The sequence below is a fragment of the Balaenoptera ricei genome, chromosome 19 (genome assembly GCF_028023285.1).
Source record: "Balaenoptera ricei isolate mBalRic1 chromosome 19, mBalRic1.hap2, whole genome shotgun sequence".
NCBI lineage: Eukaryota > Metazoa > Chordata > Mammalia > Artiodactyla > Balaenopteridae > Balaenoptera > Balaenoptera ricei.
In genome coordinates, this window is record NC_082657.1 from 34,036,545 (window position 1) to 34,052,136 (window position 15,592).

The 15,592-nt window shown below is 57.0% G+C and overlaps 1 protein-coding gene and 1 long non-coding RNA gene across 4 annotated transcripts in view; one reads left to right on the plus strand and one right to left on the minus strand.

Moving 5' to 3' along the window:
* LOC132353481 (uncharacterized) overlaps positions 1-2,000 on the minus strand; it is a 48,434-nt gene extending 46,434 nt beyond the window's left edge. For all 3 annotated transcript variants that reach the window (XR_009499035.1, XR_009499033.1, XR_009499034.1), the window contains exon 1: positions 1,933-2,000. This is a non-coding gene — a long non-coding RNA (uncharacterized LOC132353481). The remainder of the gene's footprint in view (positions 1-1,932) is intronic.
* A 1,905-nt stretch (positions 2,001-3,905) lies between these two features.
* IRX5 (iroquois homeobox 5) lies at positions 3,906-7,575 on the plus strand. The gene is made up of 3 exons (XM_059904038.1): positions 3,906-4,627; positions 5,701-6,106; positions 6,267-7,575. The coding sequence occupies exons 1-3, from the start codon at positions 4,379-4,381 to the stop codon at positions 7,061-7,063; spliced, it is 1,452 nt and encodes a 483-aa protein (XP_059760021.1). The 5' UTR covers positions 3,906-4,378; the 3' UTR covers positions 7,064-7,575.
* The last annotated feature ends 8,017 nt before the right edge of the window (positions 7,576-15,592 follow it).

Genomic DNA, 15,592 nt, shown 5'->3' on the forward strand with positions numbered 1-15,592 from the left:
GGACATAAATTTCTTACATATTTACCTTTTTATTACAATCTTGTTTCTGCACATTAAGCACGCCTTCCTCTACATATTTTTTACTGAACACTAATAAACGTCTGCTTAATAATATACTATGCTATTTATGCTTTTCTTTCTAAATCAGGAACCATTATTCCACCAAGATGGAAGCACAAAGAAAGTCGACAAAGGCATTGCCAAAAAGCCACAAGTAGTATTAATACATGCCAGAACACTTAACATTGAACTATCATTTCTCTCTAAAACTTCTGCTGCCAAAGTGCTCACAAAATCTGGAAGCTCAAAGACAGGTTTCTATGCAATTAAATTCTCCAAAAGCAAAACTGTACAGAAATATGCCGCCCTTCTTATGTCACCATTTTATAGACAACATTTTCTCAGGATCTTAATTAAGATAACGATGCACACCTGTGTCAACATTCTCTGGCAAGACAGCCTTATCAATCATAATCCTTTAAGTACACTCCAAAACAGCAAAGCGATATGACAGAAGCAATCTGTTGCCTTTCCTAGCGTCAGTGTTGTGTCTCTCCCACAAGAATGATGAGATCTTTAAAATACAGCAGATCTACTTTTATGAGTCTTTAAAGTTTTAACTGTAAACAGTTATTACACTAAATAAACAGGAATAACCTCTTTTGCACTTGATTTAAACAATGACAACTGTACAGCCAAAACTCGAAGAGCAAGCTCCACAACCACGTCTTAACAATACAATTGTGGATCTTATTTTAAAGCTCTAAATTTTAAGAGTTATGCATAACAGGATCCGTGCAGACATGACAAACCAATAAACTCTTAGGAAGTTTTAAAATTAGATTTTTTTAAAAAGTCTTTCATTAAGAACAATCAGGAAATACCTATCCCTAGTGTAAGTTAAAATGTTCATAAAGATACAAATGCAATAGTAAGCCAAAAAAGAAAAGGAGTCGTCTTGGTAACCTGGAACCAGAGGGAGTTAGCTCCCACCTCTGCTGGGGGAGAAAGCTTCAGTGACAAGAGACGAGTTAAACTACTGCTAAAAGCATGCAGGCTCCCAAACGGCAAAGCTGATGAATAAAGGACGAAAAGGGGCGGGGGGGGGGCGGCGGGTGGACATAAGGGAACGTATCCTTATCGTCACTGCTACCAAGACTAAAAGTTAAAACCTCCGGTTTACCAGCAAAAACGTGAAAGCTTTCACATGAAAACGGAGAAAACCCTCCAGATGTTATCTGAATCCCGTCTGCCCGCTAATGATCAGCTCTTCCCTTTCACATATTAACACGAGTCTATCTCAGACGCCGGGCGGCCGTGGCCAGCCGAGCATCAGAGCCATCAATGTGCAAATAAACCAGAAAATAGAGACATCCTTAAGAAATGAGTCTCAAATTTGACGCAGAGCGGAGGTGACAACCACAGCAACAGAATCATAAATTCTAAATGCCTCAATATCTTGCAGGATTCTCTACAGTCCGTGCACCAAAAAGAAGACAGTAGAAAGAAACGAAGTGGGAGGGGGGGAAGGGGGGGTTGTAAGTATAGTGTGTGTGTGCGGGGGGTTGCTTAGCTGCCTAGAGTGGCATGATGATGTAATGAGAATGTCTCTGTTGACAGACTCAGATTTTCGGTGGCACAAACCTCCACGGCTCCATTTCAGAAATCAGCATTTCAGAAATCTCGGACGAGAGCCGAGAGGGTGAAGCCGCCGCGCGTGGATGGAGGGGACACGCCCACGCCCACGCCCGCCCGCCCGGGGACCGTCACACCAGAAGCCCGCCCAACGTTCACGCGGCCCATGCCCACGGAGGCGCGCGGGACACCGCCGCGTCCGTCCGGTCCACGAGGGGACGCGGACGCGGCTCGAGAGTCAGGAAGCCCGGCCGCAACGGGGCGGGTACGCGGTGGCATGGAGGACCTGGGGCTCACCTCTCCTCCACGGCGCGGGCGCGCGAGCCGCGGACGCTCCCTCGTGGCTGGCGCGAGCCCCCGGCGGGCGGCGCGCGCGGGCCGCTACCGACCTTTAGCGCGAAGGGCTGCGGCGGCGGCGGCGGCGGCGGCGGGCGGAGCCGGCGGCGGGCGGAGCCGGGGGGCGGACGCTGGGGAGCTGAGGGGCCGCGAGAGGCGGGAGCGATGCGAGCAGAGCGGGGACGCTTCGGGGCACTCCCCGCGACCACCCGGGCGTTGCCCGAGCCCCGGAAGACACTGCCCCTTGGCTGCCTGAGAGGCCGCCACTGGCCGGCTCCGCGCGCTCCAGGGCGCTCGGCCTCGCCTCAGTCTCGGCCGGCTCGCTGCCACCTCAGCCTGGCTGTTCCCGCCACCGCCGCCGCCGGCTTCCCGTCTCCATGACAATAGCGCGCCGTCGCCCCGCCCAGCCCCGCCCCCTCGGCGCCGTTACTCGGAGGAAAGCGGGCCCACGTCGCCGAAGGGCGGAGCCAATAGAGGCCAGCGTCCAATTAGAGGTGAAAGCCGGGAGGGATGGGGCCGGGAGGATTGAGCGGTTGTAGGAGGACGTCCGCCTGAGGGGCGGAGCCTGGAGGGAACTGACGGAGGGGAGGAGTCAGCGCGCGTGCGTGAAGTCGCGCTGCGGAGAGTGTGCGGTTGTGGAGAGTGGGTTTGTGTGCAGGGTTTGGAGCTCAGGAAATAAAAGTGTATCTCTCCCGTCAGAGTCATTGAGGGAAACTTTGTGTATAGGCATACTTCGGCTTCCATGTGACCTCATTATAAAAGGCCACAAAATCCCCGATCTACTGGGCCCCAGCGGAGTGCCCAACACTGTGCCAGCCCCTGTCCTGGTTCACCAGCGCCCCTGTCTGTCCCAGAGTTCGAGTGCTTCTGTGGCTTGTGGCGGCGCGGTGTGGAGAGACAGGCAAAGGGTCTGTTTTGTATTCTAAATGTGTGGCCTTCGTGGGCAAGGGCTCGGCCTGTGACTCGGTTGTGTGTGTTTGCCTTGCCAGCGCCTCGCTGAACAAACGGTGTTGGGGTTGGTTACTGCTCCGCAATGTTAGCAGTGGAGCGTGGGCGGATGCGAGAGTGGGTGCGAAGGGGAAGAGGACCCGCACTCTCCACCACCACCGGCCTGGCGGGGCGAGCTGCGGATAATGCAAAGCCCCGAGAAAGAGGCAGCCAGGCATTGCGGGAGGGGGTGTAGTGGAGTCCGAAGACCTACTCCGATGTAGCTGCTTTTCCGTCTGGCAGCTCTTGCCCACTATCTCTCTAGAGAAAGGCTACCCCCGTAGTACTGGGTCCCCAGTGCCTCCTCCCTCGCCGTCTGGCGGGGAGTTGGTGGAAGGGAGGCCGGGCCGGAGACGTGCAGATGTCCAAGGCCTGTCTCTCGCCCACCTGCTGCTGCTGGCGGAGAGGGACAGTCACCCCGGACTCCCTGCGCCCTGGACGCTGGCATCCATCCGGCTCTCTCGGGGGCCTTCATTCCGGGTATCCAACTCGCTCTCGGGTCCCCTAGCTTGGGGGAGAAGCCAGGGGCGGGTGGGCGGCGATCTGCCTTGGAGCCCAGCCTTCTGGCGAACAAGAAATCCGCTAACTCCGAGATTTACTGCGGCGTACAGAAAGCAGAGCTTTCGCTGGCGCGCGGTCCGCGGCCTCGTTCCCTTTGTGCTTCGAAGCGGCGGGACCGGCCATCAGGGCCCGCCTTGTGTCGGAACCGCCGCTCCACCCCGACTTAGCAGGGGAGGAAAGTTGGAAGAGATCGGCGCGCCTGGGATGTGTTTGTCATCCTGGGGCCGGCGCTCAAGAGTCTGAGAGAGAGAGAGAGGGAGAGACCTAGGAGGGGAGGCGGGGGGGGGGGGGGGGCGGAATAAGAGGAGGGGGGAGAGGAGGGCCGCGGAGGAGAGGCGGGCACTAGGGAGGGGCGAGGGGAGCGCCGGCGAGCGGGAGAGGGAGCCGGGGAGGAAGAGGGAGAGGGCGAGGCGCGCCTGGCGGCCGGGTTGGCTGCGGCCGCCCAGAGGCTCCTGCCAGTCCTCCCACCGACTACACCCCGCGAAGGAGGAGCTTCAGGCGCGCACAAGGCGTCAGAATCCTCAATTTCCAACTTAGCATCTTGGCAGGACCTTTGCGAAGCCCAAAGCAGAGCCCCCCAGTGCAAAGAGCGAGGGGGAAAAAGAGAAAGCAGCAAGGGAGGGGGCGGAAAACCCTGCCGGGGCGAGCGAGGCGCGCAGAGGAGCGGGCTCGGCGGCCGCAGCCGGAGGCGCGCGGGAAGCCAGCGAGGAGGCGCCGCGGGCCGGAGCCCGGGAGCCGGGGCCCGAGGAGCGGCGGCCCGGGGCAGCCGGAGACCAGGTGCCCGCCCGCACGCCCTCGCAGGGCGCCGCCCGGCTCGTTGGCGGCCGCGGCGCGGAGCGCCCCATGCCCGTGCGTGGCCATGTCCTACCCGCAGGGCTACTTGTACCAGCCGTCCGCCTCGCTGGCGCTCTACTCGTGCCCGGCGTACAGCACCAGCGTCATCTCGGGGCCCCGCACGGATGAGCTCGGGCGCTCGTCGTCGGGCTCCGCGTTCTCGCCCTACGCCGGCTCCACCGCCTTCACGGCGCCCTCGCCGGGCTACAACTCGCACCTCCAGTACGGCGCCGACCCCGCGGCGGCGGCAGCCGCCGCCTTCTCTTCGTACGTGGTGAGTGAGCGGGAGCCGGGGCGGGCGAGGGCAGCTGGGGCAGCTTGGGGCGGTCGGGGGCTGCGGGGGACACGGGCCTCGGCTCCACCGCGGACCGCCCCTGCCAAGCCTCGCGGACCCTGCAAACTTGGGCGATCGTCTCCCTCGGCTTCGCCCGGGCCTCGGGCTCAGGAGTTGCTCGGAGAGAAGAGCCGCGTCTTGCTCGGATCGCTGAGTTGGCGGAAAGGGTTTTTTGGGGAGAGGTCGCTGCGATTAAAGAGCAGCATTTGGTTCAAACGTGAGCTCCAGGCCGCCCTGCACATTTTACTTTCTTTCTTTCTTTTTTTTTTTTTTTGGTTTTGCCATTTGGAGAAAGTAGTTCAAAAGAAATAGACCCGAAATCTGAACAGAAGCGTGCTAAGTCTGTGTAAATGTGTTTGGCCTCGCCTTTAATTAGTCCTCCAAAATGTTGCAAATCCGTAATCCTATCTTCGCAATCCGATTTGGAGGTATTAAATTTCTGAAAAGTCGGGCGAGCTGCGGTGCATCCGGGATTTTTCGGCCGGGTGCACTTTCTGGAAAAGCGCCTTGGCTTCGGTTTGGGGTAACACTTTTGGAGGGGTGGGAGTGCCGAGGCAAGGCTTAGCTTTTCGTTTGCCTTTCTCTGTGGGGAAAAAAAGTCCTTGACTTCCTTTGCTCACCACCCTTGCTCCCAACGCGCAACCACTCGGGCGCGGAGCGCAGAGTCGCCGCCGCTGCCCAGGCCTCTCTCTGGGTAGAGGGCCCGGCCGCGGTGGCCGGATCTGCGCACGGGGGGAGGACGTTCCCGGGCAGAGGGGGGCCTACCAGGGGCCAGGGAAGCCAGGACGGCTCCAAGCGCCCCCAAGGACTCAGGAGTTGGCGCCCCCGCTTCCTTATGAGGAGGAGGAGGGGTTGCCCCAGGGTCTGAGCTCTCCAGCCCTACCCCAGGGGAAGCCTGAGTGCGGGCCTCGCAGCCCGAAGGCCCCTGGGTGCAGGGAAAGTGTCTTTCGGTCGCCCAGGTGGCACTGGGGACCACGGCCCACTCTCACTTTCTCTCTGCCTGTTCCCTGCAGGGCTCTCCCTACGACCATACACCCGGCATGGCAGGCTCCTTGGGGTACCACCCGTACGCAGCACCCCTGGGCTCGTACCCTTACGGGGACCCCGCGTACCGGAAGAACGCCACGCGAGACGCCACCGCTACACTGAAGGCCTGGCTCAACGAGCACCGCAAGAACCCCTACCCCACCAAGGGCGAGAAGATCATGCTGGCCATCATCACCAAGATGACCCTCACCCAGGTGTCCACCTGGTTCGCCAACGCGCGCCGGCGCCTCAAGAAGGAGAACAAGATGACGTGGACGCCGCGGAACCGCAGCGAGGACGAGGAGGAGGAAGAGAACATTGACCTGGAGAAGAACGACGAGGATGAGCCCCAGAAGCCCGAGGACAAGGGCGACCCCGAGGGCCCCGATGCAGGTTGGTGGACGCGGGAAAGGGTGCGTTGAGCAAAAGGGGGACTGGAGAGGGGGCGCACAGGGCCTGGAGGTTGAGGGCAGGGGTCTTTGCCTTTGCGGGCGGGGACCTGGGCCCCGCCGCGCGGCCTCCGCGCCTCTGACCGCCTGGGTTTCGCCCGCAGGAGGAGCAGAGCAGAAGACGGCTTCAGGCTGTGAACGGCTGCAGGGGCCGCCCACCCCCGCCGGCAAAGAGACCGAGGGTAGCCTCAGCGACTCGGATTTTAAAGAGCCGCCGTCCGAGGGCCGCCTCGACGCGCTGCCCGGGCCCCCCCGCGCCGGCGGGCCCTCCCCGGCCGGGCCTGCGGCAGCTCGGCTGGCCGAGGACCCGGCCCCTCACTACTCCTCGGGCGCGCCGGCTCCGGGCCCACACCCAGCCGCGGGAGAGCTGCCCCCCGGTCCCGGAGGGCCCTCGGTCATACACTCGCCGCCACCGCCACCGCCTCAGGCGGTGCTCGCCAAGCCCAAACTGTGGTCTCTGGCGGAGATCGCCACATCCTCGGACAAGGTCAAGGACGGGGGCGGCGGGAGCGAGGGCTCTCCGTGCCCACCGTGCCCCGGGCCCGTAGCCGGGCAAGCCCTAGGAGGCAGCCGCGCGTCACCAGCACCGGCGCCATCGCGCTCGCCCTCGGCTCAGTGTCCCTTTCCAGGCGGGACAGTGCTGTCCCGGCCTCTGTACTACACGGCGCCCTTCTATCCTGGCTACACGAACTATGGCTCCTTCGGACACCTTCATGGCCACCCGGGGCCCGGGCCAGGCCCTACAACGGGTCCGAGCTCGCATTTCAATGGATTAAACCAGACCGTGTTGAACCGAGCGGACGCTTTGGCTAAAGACCCGAAAATGTTGCGGAGCCAGTCCCAGCTAGACCTGTGCAAAGACTCTCCCTATGAATTGAAGAAAGGTATGTCCGACATTTAACGCGGGCTGCGTCGGTCCTGGACTTTCCTAATTTATTAAAAAAAACATGGCCTTGGCAGTTATTTTTCCATCAACATGAGAGAAAAACAAAACTACCCCTCCTACTAAAAAGTTTATAGTTCCTGGAGATGGATGACATAAAAATGTAAACATCTCCACACACAAACAAAAATGTCTTAACCAACTGAAAAGAAAAATTTAAAAAAGGATTTGTATTAAATCTTATTCTGTATATTTAATGTAGCATTTTTGTATTTAAATTGATAACTCAGTATCTTTGAAGTAAATTATGAAATTAAGACACCTGTACAGGCATTTAATGTTTTTTTTGTAATATAAATATATACATTTGTGTTTCCCCCAAAACTGTTTCATAGTTTAAAATTACAAGTTTAATTTAATTTTTTACACCTATTGATTTTTCTGGGTATGAGCTAAAGTATTATCACAGAAAGGAAACAGGTTATACTCTTAGATTTAAAAGGTAAAAGAAACTGCAGCCGCCTTTGTAAAATGCAAAATATTTAATTAAAAGAGATTTTAACATAATCAGAGCCACTCATTACTTTTTAGAAGCCACAGTAAACTGTCCATCGCCCTGGACAAAAGGTGCAAACTGCAACTTTTTTTCGAAGTGGGGAATGAAAGGTTCCACTGAACCTAGTGTGCCAGCGGGAAACAGTAATTAGGCTTCGAGCCCCGGGGAACCTGGCCCTGCCCGGAATGCAGATTTGGATCACTGATGCGGCTGCTGTGGGGAGATTGGACCCTGGAGGAGGGAGGAGAGAGACCCAAGTGTGTGCCCAGAAGGGAGAAGAGATGGCAAAGGCAGCTAGAGACACGCACCACCCGAGCTCCATTGCTTAACCTAATTACTTCCAATCAGTGTCGTGTTTTATGCAAAGCAATCAGCTGGTGAACTTTGCTAATGAGTTCGATTTTATGCCGGATTTAGCCCTTATTACTCTTTCAAAGGTGCTCTGGGCTAATGCGGGCGGGAAGCGTTAGGGGGTGACAAGGAGAAGGCTTTCCCAAGTCACTGTCTTCTCTACCCCTTCAAAATTGGGCATTGATCTCTTCGCTGGATTTGATTAGATTAGTAAATGTTCCATCCGCGACCGTGCGGGTGGTAGGGTGGTAGGCGGCCGGGTAGATTCCCCGCGCAGCCGCGGGGCTGGGGCCGCGGGACCAACGAGGGGACGGTTCCCCCCTTTCACAGGTAGGTGTCACACTTGTCCTGAATTACAAGCCTGTACTTTGCAGAGTCGGAGATTGGAGAGAGAGTGGGCGGAAGTGGGGGAGGGAGTGCCATAGGCGCTTGGGGGAAGCAAGGGGCGCCCCGAACGGACCAGAAGAGCCCCCCCGCCCCACCCCCAAGAGCCCCTTTTTGGACAAGCGGCATTCAAAAGTTCGAGGACGTTTGCCTAGATAATGAGGCCGTTGTGGACTTGATCAGGCTTGTCACTTTAGCACTCTTCCCATCTCGGATTCAAGAGTCCGAGTAGCTACAAAAGTATTTTTGAGGTTTTATTTTCTCCGTCTAATCCCGCATCTTTCATCGCAAAACGAAAAGGCAGGTTGCGTCTCAATCCCACATGAGGAAGAGATACCGCCCTGCGCCCGAGGCCCGCCAGCACAGTCGGTGCTCGCGTCTCCATTTTGCGCGGGAGATGGGGAACCGCGGACTTGTGGAATTTCGTGGGAAATTTTCACTGGTCGGGGGAGGGGAGGCTTTACAGCAAAAACATACCCCAGCGAGGGGAATTAATTTGCTCTATTAAACCCAAGCCTGAGCGTAGAGAGAATGTGTTTGCACATAACACCGGTTTAATTAGGCTAAATCAAAACTCACATATTTGCACTTCTACTCAAGACCACTTTAACCCTGTTTTTTAAAACACAGCCCAAATTTTCACCGGAGTTTTCACTTTTGCTACTTTTTTTTTTTTAACCTGCAACGGGGCTCCTTTAGCTCATTCGAATTTAAACAAGTTTGAAAGCAGCATTGTCCAGATGTTTTCTTGAACAGCAGTCGACTTCAGTGTTTAAATTAGTGAGAAAATTCACGCAGGGAAAATGGTTTCAAAGCTGGAAGTGTGAATGATTAAATATGCATGAGACGATCGTATTTTATTTTGTCCCTTTAATTATAAATGATTTTTTTAAACAATTGAATTCCAGAGATGACTTGCCCTACCCCCCGCGCCCCAGCCCCCTCCATCCACCCCCCGACAGCCCGGTTCACAATCAGCTTTTTCCCCCCTGTTGAATATGCAGCCCCAGGAGTCACCTTCTCTTCTAAAAAAGTCAGAAGAATAGGCCAGTCGCCTTCTCTTAAGAGAGAGTTTAAGGACGACATCAACTCTGCGGGATTTGGAAGCACTGGCCCTAAACCCTGCCCAACGATTTTAAAAAGAAAATTGTAGGCCTCCTTGTGTTCTCGGGAATATGCAAATGGCGCGGCGCGGGCCTCCCGGGTCTGATTGCCGAGGCTCCGGGCTGGGAGCCGAATGCCCGCAGGGGCTGCCTGGGAACGGGAACCGCGTACCGGGGAGCCCGCGGCGTTTCTCCCCAACGAGGGGCTGCGCGAGACGCCTCCCGGCTGCGCAGCGAAACCGCCAGAGGCTGGAAGGCTGGTGCCCACATCGCTGCCCCCTGTCCGCATCCCTCCTGCCCTTGGCCTCTGCAGGGTCGAGGGTTTTCTTTGCGTACTTCGTCCTAAATACAAGCCCCAGATTAAGTTTAGGGTTTTCTCCTTTGCAGAGCTGGGTTTCGGTGGCCAGTGGTTTTTCTGTTGTCTAGACACTTCTCAGTTTGGGGGCGGCCTGCTGGGCGGATCGAGGTATGTGCAGCTAGGAAATGTCTCCCGCGTTTAATCCCAGAAGTAGATGCGTGTCTGTACTGTCCCAAGTCCCTCCTCGAGCCTACGAGCCTCAGGCTGGCCGCATCTTGGGCCGTGTCGAAGGCGATGCTCCTTGCAAGGGGCGCTGGGGGAAACCTTCCGGCGTGTGTCAGGGGTTTGTTCGCAGACTTGGACTGGGGCGCAGAAGTTATGCGAAGCAGCGCCTAATACACCTCGGTGCTGGGGTAGCGCGGGCATTTGTCACCTGCGCTTGGCTGCACTGGTTGCAGCCCCCAAGCAGAGCCTAGCTTGGCACTAAGGGGACTAGGAGTCGCTGAACCCCTGGCAACAGAGGCCACGGGACCACTGAGTGGGGTCCCTGCAGTCAGCCCCACGAGGCAGCGCCAAACCGGGGACCGGCTGGGTTTCTTCCCTTACCCCCCTGTGCAGGGCCGAATCAGCTTCTGGGATTTGGGGTGAGGAGCCAACAGCCCAGTCAATCCCCGAGGGCGCATACTCGGGCATTGAGGTGAGGCTGCAGAAGGGGCCCTTTCTCCTTCCCGCTCTTCGGAACGGGGTGCCAGGGCCCGAACTGCTGTTCCCCGGCCTGGGTGAGGGGCCTTCATCGAGGCCTCCTGGTTTGCAAACCCCTGAGGGCCTCTCATTCCCTGAGATGTGCACAGACAGCTCTTGGAGCCTGGAAGTTTGGGGGCTGGGCTGGGGTGGTCGTGCGAGCGGTTTCAGAACTGGCCGTTCCTACCAGCCCACCTGTCCCGCCTAACAAGCTGCCAGCTGGGGCGGAGGCACAGAACAGCGCCCTGCAAAGCGCCCAAAGTGAAAGGAATGTGATTGCGCTCCCAAGAGGGAGCCGGAGGCGGATGCAGTTTAGGAAGGGCGCCGCCTACTGGTCCCCGGGCACCACGCGGCTCGCAGAGAGGAGGAGTTAGGCGACACCCAGCTATGCCCTCCACCCACAGCGGGGCCTTAGCTCTGGACCCCAAGAGGGTCAAACGTAAATTGCTCCGCCATCCCACTCGCTTCGGCATGGGACCCAGGACCCAGTTAACATTGGGGATTCGGAAAGCACAGCCTTCAACTGGAAGAGTATTAACCCTACAGATTCCTGCCATGGCTTGGGCACAGCCTTTAAAACCTGGCGGCAGGCAGTTGAGAAATATGCGGGCTGCTGGAGCAGCCTGCGGGGAGGGGGTGGCCGCAGCGGTGCGCAGCCCAGGCAATGCCGGTACTCCCGCCCCGCTTCAGGTGCAGGTATTCCGTTTCTGCTGGCCTTTCCACTCCCGGCCTCTGGGCCCCGCACAGTTTTAATTTGCGGTTTGGCATGTCGGGGGTCTACGACGCAGCCGCGCCCCCAGAGATCGTTTCTATCTTTTGGCCTGTAGGTTGGACATCTTTAGGAAAAGGAAAAACAAAACAAAACTACCCTCGAATTCTTCAAACCCTATTTCGAAAGCACCTTTAATGAGCTCGGCGTGGCAAAGGAGGAGGCGCTCACCTGGACGTCCCCCTCTACCCATCCAGAAGCGCTAACGGGAAGTCTCAGCTGGTTTCCCCCGGTGCAAGGATGTTGGGGACAGCGGGGGGCGCGCCCTCTACCTGACTTTCGCCTTCTTTGCCACTCGGCCCCCGAATAGGAGGAAAATCGGCCCGACCGGAATCTTGCCTCCTGCTCTCCCCCCCAAAGTGGCCAAAGCTGTGGGACTGTTCCTACACCCACCCCACGGGTCTCCCTTTTGGACCAGGCCAGAGCTAATCTCCTTTTCGTTTTCGCGCTAAATGCGACTTGGGTCCCAGGCACGAGGTGGGACCCAGGTTGTGGCCTAACACGATCGCCTCGGGGACCGGGCTGCAGCTCTGGCTGCACACCCAGCGCTGGCCGGGCCCTCCGGGCCGTTGGGGATCTCCGGCCTCCCGTCGGCCGCAGGCCCCAACCCTGGGTCCCCAAGGCCGCCCTCCCGGCCGCGCTCGTTTCCGGCGCCCGGACGAGCCTGGCGCTCCCAGACGCCACTTTTCTCCGTGAAATCTGCTTTTATTTGCTCCGAGCAAACCCCGGGCTCTCAGAGCTCTCGCCTGATGGATGCAAATGTAAATGTGCACTTATTTAATTGGATCAGGCCCCAAGATAAAAGAGATAAACGGCTCCCCGTTTGCTAACTTATTTTCCGAGGCATGCAGCGCCGCGTGGAGGGGAAGCTAATGAAGGAGAGGCGCGTCGCTGGGCGCTCGAGCGCTGGTCGGTCGGCTCGGTTTGGGCGGCGGCTCCTCGTCCATCTCCTCGGCATGCGCCCTGCCCGCCGGGTAGGATCCCCTTGGGACCTTCTGTGCAAAGGGACGGGAAAGTGAGAAGGCGCGGCTTCGGCTTCGCGCTTGCAAATACCCAACCTCTCGCCACAGTGTTCTGCGGTTTTTACCCAACTCTCCATACTGGAGTCCTACTGGCCGGGCCCATTCGATAGAAAATCCTTTCTTGCTCCCCTCCCCAGGCGTCGTCTTTCACCCCAGGCGGGGGTTTCAGAAAGAAAGACGGGAGGGACGTGGAAAAGGCCAGGGGCGTCCCCCACCTCCACCCCAACCCCCGGCTACCAGGGTCCGGTGGAGTCGCCCTTTAGATGGAAGGACCACCCTTCTCTGTTCCCAGATGGCCCTCTTTTGGATCCTGGGATTTCTTTCAGGATTGGCGTGGATAACCCCCCCTCCGCCCATGTATGCCCGCAATGCACACAACCCTTCAATAGTTTCAAAGGGTCGCAGAACCCGGACATCCAGACTGTAGGAGAAAGGGCTGCCTGGCTCCCAGCTCCAATGGGCGGGAGTTCAGAACTTCAGCACCAGTGCGTCGGTCTCCGCCATCCTCGACAAATTCGTTCCCCAAGTTTGGGCCTCGGTTTTTCCGGCAAAGTTTTTCTTCCGTTTAGAAGGGTGGAGGAGGAGGTCTGGGTGGGTGAAGGCAAGAGGCCGGCCGAGACAGACTGCGGAGGATGGGTGCAAAGGAGCCTGGGAAAGGGGGCACCCTTGGCGGAGACCCTTGCCGGGTAGCCCCCAGAGGCTAGGCTGGGCAGGGCTGGGACTGGTGAGGCCCGGCTGGTCAGGGCGGCCCGGCCGCGTCCCATCCCCAACGCGCTGATGGATTGGCTTGTCAGGAGAGCTCTGTGCGCGGAGCCCATCAGAAAGCACTTACCTCGCTAAACTGAAATTACTGTCTTTTCAGGGGCTAATTTGTGTAACTCCCATGGAGGGGCTTGGAGGGGGTTTGATGAGGCATAAAATGATGATTAATGAATTTATTGGCCGCTGCTCATCAAACAACGGCTGGAGAGCTCCGGTCCACACGGGGCGGCCTGGCAGCGGAGCTCAGCACAGCTGGGGTTCGGCCTCCGGGGGTTCAGCGCCTGCAACGGTTTTCTCTTGCACCCAGCCCTGGCCCTGGGGGCTTTCCTTGACCTTAGCTGCTTTCTGCTGACCAGCCTCGGATTTGGGGCGGGGGCTCCAGCCATGCCTCCATCGCCCCCTGCGGGCCAGCGGCTCAGACGGGGGTGGAGGTGGGAGGAGGCCAGGACTCCAGTGGCTGCAGGCCCAGAGGCGGACAGCACCTCTCCAGCGTCCTAGAAGCCAGGACTTGAGTGTGACCAGGGCACCCCAGGCAGTGTGAAGATGGAGATGTAGGCTGTTGTCCAGAGGCCTTACAGTGTACTGGTTGGGTCCTTGGGCCTTGGTGGCTCAATCCTACCTCCCTCTGCAATTTACTAAGCTGTGGGTCCTTGGGCAGATCAGATAACCTCTCTGAACTTCAATGGCTTCCTCTGTAGAATGGGCCTGTACCACCCCTGTTTTGTGAGGTTTCTAGTGGGTGGCAGATAGTCATCCTTCAATACAGTTATTAGGGTCATGCTCTCTTAGCACTTCACTTCACTGGAGATGCTAGCCAAGGCCTGGGGGGGAGGGGAGAGGGTGGGAGACTGAGGCTTTGGGTTCTGACTTGGGGAGAATCCTGCCAGAATGGCTGCTGTTCTTTAGCACTCTTCCCCTTCCCTACCTCCTCTGGCTATACATCACTCTCTGGGGCTTGATTGGAGGGGGACACTGGGGAGCCTGGGAAGGCAGCTCTGATCACAGCCGAGCTTTGGGGAGCTGACCGGACCTGCCTTGGGATCCCCTATGGGGGCAGAATTGAAGTTCAAGTTAGTTCACAGGACAGTTCAGACCTCCTCTCATTTATATATAACCCACCCTTTTTCTGCAGGCTCCTGTCCTTTGGAATGTGTCCCCAAGTCCTTTTAGCCACTTCCTCTAGTCTCAATCAAAAACCTGCAGCCCACAAACTTATAAACTCAGCTTGGAGTCTTTACTTCCCCTGCCTACCTTGTACCCCGCACACTGCCCCACCCATATCTCCCAACAATTGGCTCTACCTTTGCCTCCCTGGGACATCCTGCCCTGCTGAAGCAGAGCACAGGGAAGCCCTTGGCATTGACCTCTCCAGTAAGAGGCGTGGTTGGCCTCCATGTTAGTGCAGCTCCACTTAAACTATTTTTTCCCTTCCTGCAACATACATAATTGAGCATCTATAATATGCCAGGTTCATTGTTCTAGGTGCTGATGATGCAGCAATGAACAGAGCAAAGTCCCTGCCCTCCTGGAGCTTACATTTTAGAGGGGTGGGCAGAAAGTAAACAAATAAGTGTGATAATGGCTTATCACAATCTCCAGGTGATGAGTGTTAGGAAAAAAATTAAGTAGGGTTAGGACATGGACGGGAGTGTGATCTTGGAGTGAGGGCAGTCTGGGAAGCATCCCCTAGGAGGGGGCATTTGAGCAGAGACCTGGAAGAAGTTAGGGAATAGGCCAGGCAGGTATCCCAAGGGAGAGAGTTCTGGGCAGAAGGCATAGCAGGTGCAAAGATCCTGAGGTGGGAGCAGGTTTGAGCAACACCAAGAAGACTTCTATGGGAGGGGATTAGACCAAGGCAAAGCCAGGTTCAGGTTATATGGGGCCTCGTAGGTCCTGGTGAGATCTTTGGATTTTATGATGTGACAGAGAGAGAGGGAGAGAGAGAGGGAGAAGAAGGGAGGGAGGGTTTTGAAGGGAGAGACAGGATCAAATTTATGTTTTAAAGGCATCCCCCTATATGAGGAGCTGAGACTCTGGGAGGACAAGAGTAGAGGCAGGGACCAATTAAGAGGCTGATGGAGAATTTAGGGGGAGGTAATGGAATGCGGTCTTGGTCCAGCATGGTAGCCGGGGAAGTGGGGAGAAGCAATCAGGTCTGGGCCATATTCTGAAGGTAGTGTCAACAGGCTTTGCTGATGGATTAGATGTTGGGAATAAGAGGAGTGGAGTTCTAGATGCCTCCAAGAATTTGAGCCTGAAAACCCAGAGGCATGGGGTTGCCATTTGCTGAGATGTCCAGCGGTAAGGGAGGAGCAGGGAGTTTTTTTAATTTTTCTGGAGAAGGGGGAAGTAAGATACTCATTGACCTGATCCCCAAGCCCTTTGGCCCAAAGGAGTTGCTCTCGTAGACACGCTGGTCATCCAGTGTCCAGGCCAAACCCTGAAGTGAACAGATCCTGCCGCCTGAGACCAGAGATCTCAGACCTTTCTAACCCCATCTCCCCTTTTATTTCTGCCTTTTTTTCCTTTCCCTTTTTCTTTTTTTTTTTTTTATCAGTGGA

Excerpts from the sequence above, each read along its gene's own strand:
- IRX5 (XM_059904038.1), top strand. The coding sequence starts at position 4,379 with ATGTCCTACCCGCAGGGCTACTTGTACCAGCCGTCCGCCTCGCTGGCG. Across the intron at positions 4,628-5,700 it reads CCGCCTTCTCTTCGTACGTG|GGCTCTCCCTACGACCATAC; the intron begins GTGAGTGAGCGG and ends TGTTCCCTGCAG. Across the intron at positions 6,107-6,266 it reads CCCCGAGGGCCCCGATGCAG|GAGGAGCAGAGCAGAAGACG; the intron begins GTTGGTGGACGC and ends TTTCGCCCGCAG.